General features: G+C 48.2%; 1 protein-coding gene across 1 annotated transcript in view; it reads left to right on the top strand.

The window, feature by feature from the left end:
* RNFT2 (ring finger protein, transmembrane 2) overlaps positions 1-6,000 on the top strand; it is a 61,023-nt gene that overhangs the window by 14,148 nt on the left and 40,875 nt on the right. The window contains exon 8 of the mRNA XM_004691008.2: positions 578-731. Coding sequence (XP_004691065.1) covers positions 578-731 — 154 coding nt within the window. The remainder of the gene's footprint in view (positions 1-577; positions 732-6,000) is intronic.

The following is a 6,000-nucleotide window of genomic DNA, read 5'->3' as shown; positions in this document are numbered from 1 at the left end:
AGCAGTGGGCGGGTCAGGAGAGGTCTGCCACGCCATGTGGTCACCTCCGGGGCAGGCGGGAATTGAACTCATGCAGAAATGGCTTTAGATTCTCAGTGCTGTGCTTTAACCCGCTGCGCCACCAGGGAGGGCCTCAGTGTCTTTTTTATAAGATGGAAATAGACAGTGCTCACTGTTCAGGACAATGAGCAAAGAGCTTAGTGTCTGGCACATCAATTTCCTTCCTCTCTCCATCTGTCCTCCCTGTTACACAGTGTTAGCCAGTCTTCTTTTCCTCCTTCCTTACTCACTTCCTTTTTGTTTCTTTTGTGAAGCCTGTGGTGGACCCATCAGACTAGAAGGGACCTTAACAAGTGATGTTCTAGGCCAGTTTCATCATATAATGCTCAAGGGAACTGAGGCTCAGAGAGGTCAAGGTACCATCTCAGGACACACAGCAAGTTAGTAACAGATTCAGAAATAAGACAGATTTCTGACTATCCTCTTCCGTACTCTATCAACAGTTAATGCTTCCAAGGCTCCGAGGGTGAGCAGTGCACAGACCAGTTATCCTTACTCTCTGACTACTCCCCCACAGCCTCATATTCCTGAAGCCCAACCTGGAGACACTGGACTTCTTTGACCTGCTGTGGATTGTGGGCATTGCGGACTTTGTGGTGAAGTACATCACCATTGCTCTCAAGTGCCTTGTGGTGGCCCTGCCCAAGATCATCCTGGCTGTCAAGTCCAAGGTAGGCACTGGCTGTGGCCTCCAGGTAAACCCAGTCACGTTGATCATGATCAGCTACCTTCTGGTGGAGGAAGGAGTGGCTGTGAGCAAAACTGTTGTCAGTGTGTAAAATAAAAAACTTGAGGTAGGAAATATGTCACCCACCTCTTAGAATTCCTTAAAGCTGAGCATGCTTGTCTTGTCACCACCTTCCTGTGACATCTCTGCTCTCCAATTGTATTTCCTGTTTCATTGTTCAAAGTTGTCCCTGATGTGGTATTCACCAGAGAGAAGAGAAAAGCATATTGATATGTCCTGGGTCCTGCTTCCCCCAGGAAAGCATGTCTCTCATAGGTTTTGACTCTTTGTGGTTTGGGGAGCATGTTTTGTAAAAAGTATTGAGTTTTGAAAGGGGAGAATTCTGTCAACGATCAGTGATGTCTGCTGTGGACCAGGAAAGGAAGTGGTGGTAAGTATGCTTTGCATTATACCCTAGGGAAAGGCCTACAGGAAGGTGTTGGGTTAAGCATTCTTGGGGGCTAACTACTGGAGTTCAGAGCACAGGAAGAGACATCAACTTTAGGGTGTAATTATTGCCAGTGCCTCTGTGAGAAGCAAGGAATCTGGACAAAAACAGATGGACTAAAGAATCTGAAGGACACGGTCCGTTCTGTAGAGCCGTCCTTACAACTTAAGAAAGTTGAGGATTTGTCCAGGCGTTGGTTGACAGATCTAGAGCGTCTTATAAAACCCAAAAAAACCCTCACTTAACCAGCTTATTATATAATAAAGGATATGAGAGAGGATAGAGATGCACAGCCAGAAGCAGAGTACCCTGTAGAATTGGGGTACATCACCCTCCAGTTGTAAATGCGCTCACCAACTGAGAAGCTCTCCAAACCCCATGTGATTGGGATGTTACGGGAGCTCTTTCACATCATCATGGTTGAGAATCAACTCCATTTCTAACCATCTCTGCTCTCTGGAGTCCTGACCAAGGACTGTTTATACAAGCTTCGTATTCTAGGGCTCTCTAGGAACCTCAGGGAGAAGTTTCTGAGTGGTCTCCCCTGGAAGTACCTGCTCAGACCTCACTCCATTGGCGGAGACGAGCAATAAGCCCGGGGGGCGGGGGGCAGGAGTTACATGCCCAGTGTTCATGTGCCTCCACCAGGAATAGCTTACAGCCATCAGCTGCCTGGTCCAGTGGGCCAGCTCCTGCTAGCGGACTCCGATCCCAACCAACACAGACACAGGCCATGCCAGACTCTCAAGCAGTAAGAATCCCTTCTCCTGCCCAGCTGGCACCATGCCCTGTCAGCCCAGGCTGGGGAGGTGCTGGGGCTGAAGCCAGCATGGGGATATGGCAGAGGCCCCCACTCTGAGTGCATGTAGACTATGGGATCTCAGCTCTTCACAGGGGCAGGAGAGGCAGAACCTTTATTGGAGTACACGATGGCTGGTGCTAAATGATCCTTGGGAACAGATGGTCAGCCATGAAGTACTTTCTGCCTGTTCTCGCTAGGACCAGAAATAACAAGTGTGACAGCAAATGCTTGTAGGGCATTTACCATGTGCTAACTATGGTTCTACATCCTCTATATGCATTAACTCATTAACTCGTCCCCATGGACGAGTTAGTCCTGCCATCCCATTTTCAAAGATGTGGAAGTGAAAACACAGAGAGTTTCAATGAGTTGACAAGGCCACACAGCTACAGGTTGACAAGTTGCCACCAAGCAGGCAGTCAGGCCCTGGACTCTAAGCCTTTGCTTCTTGCTGTGATTGGAAGGGAGCTCCTCCACTTACCACAAGGAGGGCATTGAACGTGCTCACTTCTGTAAGTAGACACACAACTGAGAAGCAGACAGGGAGAACCAGGCCTCCTTGTGGCCGCCCCAGCTGTAATTGCCGCTCATGGTCTGTCACCTGTAGCTGGGTCCACCATCACATGCCCCATCTTCTGGTTGCGCTTCAGTTTGGGTTCCTCGGAGAAGGAGTCTGGTTGGCCCAGATCACATTTTCCACCAGCCATTTTATAGTTCAGTGACCAATCAGTGGGCTGCATGGGGTCATGTGCCACCTCTTATCCAATCAGCAATCACCAGGAGGAAACAGGGTCAACTGGTGTGAAACATGGCTGCCTGAGACGGAGGCACTTTCGCGAGCGGTGGAGCTGAGGATCGCCAGGTACTGACACACACAGCAGACAGATTTCCAAGCATGAACTCATGCTTTCCCTTGAAGCTGGGGCCTCCCCTCACTCTCCTGGAGCTCAGAGAGGAACACTTCCATCCATCCCGTTGGCTCAGGTCAGCAACCTGGGAGTCACCATGGATTCTTCCTCTTCTTTCCTTGCTCTTCTTGCCAGTAACCAGGTTCTGTACCTCTGGAGTCCATCCTCCCGCCACATCTCCACTGCCACCAACCTAGTCCAGGCCACTGTTGGACCAAGGTAGTCTCTGTCCATTCTGACCCTTCTAGTTCATTCTCTTCCCTCCAACTAGAATAGTCATTTTTTGTTTGGTTTTTTTTTTTAAGATATATTTATTTATGCTTACAGAACTGGGATATAGGCCAGAAGTGCAGGGGTACTGAGAGGATTCACTAGAGACAGAGTGGGGAGCAGAACAGGCGGATCAAAGAAGTACACTGCTGAGGGGAGCAGCGGGCGGGTCAGGAGAGGTCTGCCGCGCCATGTGGGTCAGCTCCAGGGTTGGGGATCAAACTTGCACTGTAGCTGCAGCTTGCAGTGCTGTGCTGTAACCCACTGCGCCACCAGGAAGGGCCCAGAATAGTCATGCTCGTCCCCACCCATTGCTTACACCCAAATTAAACCCTCCAGGGACTACCCCTGTGCTCAGGACAAAAACTAACCTTCAAGCCTGCCCAGTCCACACTGCCCACCTTGCCAGCCTCATGCCACACCACTCCACTCACTCTCCGTGCTTCTTCCCAGTTCTTCTTCCTGTCTCAGCCCTTCTCAGTCCCTCCAGGCCACAGAGATGCTGCTTCTCCGAAGGCCGTTCATCCTTTAACCTGTCTCAAAAGTCACTTCTAGATCCTGCAGACAGGCCTTTTACCTTCACAGCCTATGATGCTTTGTGATTCCCCTATTTGCATGATTACTAGATTCACTTCTGTCTTCACACTGTCCAGAAAATCCACGTTGTCCACCAGTCGTATCATGTAGGACTCAGTAAACAGAGAGTGAGCAACAGGCCAGGGAAGCAGACACAATCCTGGCCTTATATTTTCTGATTACAGACTGAAATAAGACCAGAAACCTGCTTAATTATCAGGACAGGCACTATCAGTCCAGGCATATGTGGAAGCTCAGTGCTGATGCCTGGAATACTGAAAACTCATAAACATGCTGCAATTATTTTATTATTATTATTATTGTTGTTACGTATTATTTTTTATTATTACTATACAGAGCCTATTGCTTACCGAGCCATGGTGTATCTCTCAGAGCCTCTGGCTTCCCTCTGATGGAGGTACTGGTACTCTTGCTGGTGGATGAGCCCATGGAAGGTACAGAAGTCACATAGCCCTGGGCCTCACAGTTTCAGGGCCCACACTTTGCCTCAAAATGGTGTAGGGGAAAGATTGGGAAACAGGAGGTTAGTAGTTCCTCATCCCCGAGTCCCTTCTTGATTCTTGCTAATTCTTCTCCATGTTCTGACCCCTTAAGAACCTTCCATGTCAGAGCTTCTCTACGACCCAGCAATCCCACTCCTAGGTATCTACCCAAAAGACACAAAAACGCTGACTGAAAAAGATACCTGCACCCCCATGTTTATCACTGCTTTATTTACAATTGGAAAAACATGGAAGCAGCCCAAATGCCCAAAAGTAGATGACTGGATTAGAAAGATGTGGTACATATATACAATGGAATATTACTCAGCAACCAAAAAAGAGAAACACATGTCTTTTGCAGCAACTTGGATGGAGCTGGAAAAGATCATGCTTAGTGAGATAAGCCAGAAAGAGAAAGAAAAATACCGGATGGTTTCACTCATAGCAGGAGTATAATGGACCAGGCAAGAAAATAACAAGAATAATGAACAGTCATATACCAGAGACATGTTGTGGGGGTAGCGTGAGGAATGGGATCAAAAATGGGGGGGTGGGGAGGGAAGTGCACGGGATTATGGTGATGGCACAAGGGTGACTTGGTGATGGGAAACCCGCGGGGATTACGACTGAGATGGGGAAAAAAATGTACAAAATGATGTAAAAATAAATTGTTATATATATATAAAAAAAAAAAAAACCTTCCATGTCCTTGTCTATAAGCAAGTATAACCATAACTCCATCAGAGGCTACTTGACATATGCAGATGTCACAGTACACAGTTGGCACTCAATAATTGCAACATGTTATTGTTAGAGTTTTTAGAGAAAATGCTTTGTCATCTTTTTAGATGACATACTGAGTGTCCATGTCCTGAAGCCGCTCTAAAAATTTGCCCCAAATTTAGTGGCTTAACACAGACATTAAATCTCTCACAGTTCTATGTGACCACATTCTAGAATCAGCATCGCAACTGAAATCGAGTTGACAGCAGCAGGGTAGCTCTCCCTCCAGCTGCCTGGGGAGGAGTTTCTTGCATCTTCCCACCTCTGGTGGCTGCTGTGTTCCTTGGCTTGTGGCAGCATCCCTCTGGTTCTGTGGTTGCATCACTTTCTCTTCCAGGTGTGACGTTTCCCCTGAGCTCCCCTATGAGGATACATGCAGTCGTCTTTAGGTCCCCTAATGGTCTGTCCCCATGTAGGAGGCTTCGCTTGATCATGTCTTCAAAGGCCCTTTTCCCAAATAAGTTCACATGTACAGGCTGCAGGGATTAGGATCTAATATCTCTCCTTGTGGCCATTATTTCTCTTACTATCCAGAAACTGAAGTAGAAATAAGATGATCTGTCCCCAAAACACCCAGCTGATCCATGATTGATCTAGGTAAGAATTCAAGTCTTCCAAATCCTGTTGGGAGGTGATCCAGGTGCTGGAGTCGTGGGCCATTCCTGACCCTGCCACCTTCCAGCCATGGGGCCTCAGGTGAGTCAGTGTTCCTGAAACCTTCCAGGGAGGAAGGAATGGAGCCACAGAATAAGAAGACAATGTATGTGGCTCAAAGGAAGGGCAGATTATCCGTTGCCTAGAGAGGAAGCAGGTGAGGCTTTGCCGCCCTCCCCACCAGCCTGTCAGGCATTCTTGCTCATCCCTGTCTCCTGCCCATCCCAGCACCCCCCTCTCTGTACCTCAGCTACACCCTACCTCGTTCA

This window comes from Condylura cristata, unplaced genomic scaffold, assembly GCF_000260355.1.
Source record: "Condylura cristata isolate star-nosed mole 26May11 unplaced genomic scaffold, ConCri1.0 scaffold00029, whole genome shotgun sequence".
NCBI lineage: Eukaryota > Metazoa > Chordata > Mammalia > Eulipotyphla > Talpidae > Condylura > Condylura cristata.
The sequence above is the reverse complement of the archived record's forward strand: the minus strand, read 5'-3'. Positions and strand labels throughout refer to the sequence as shown.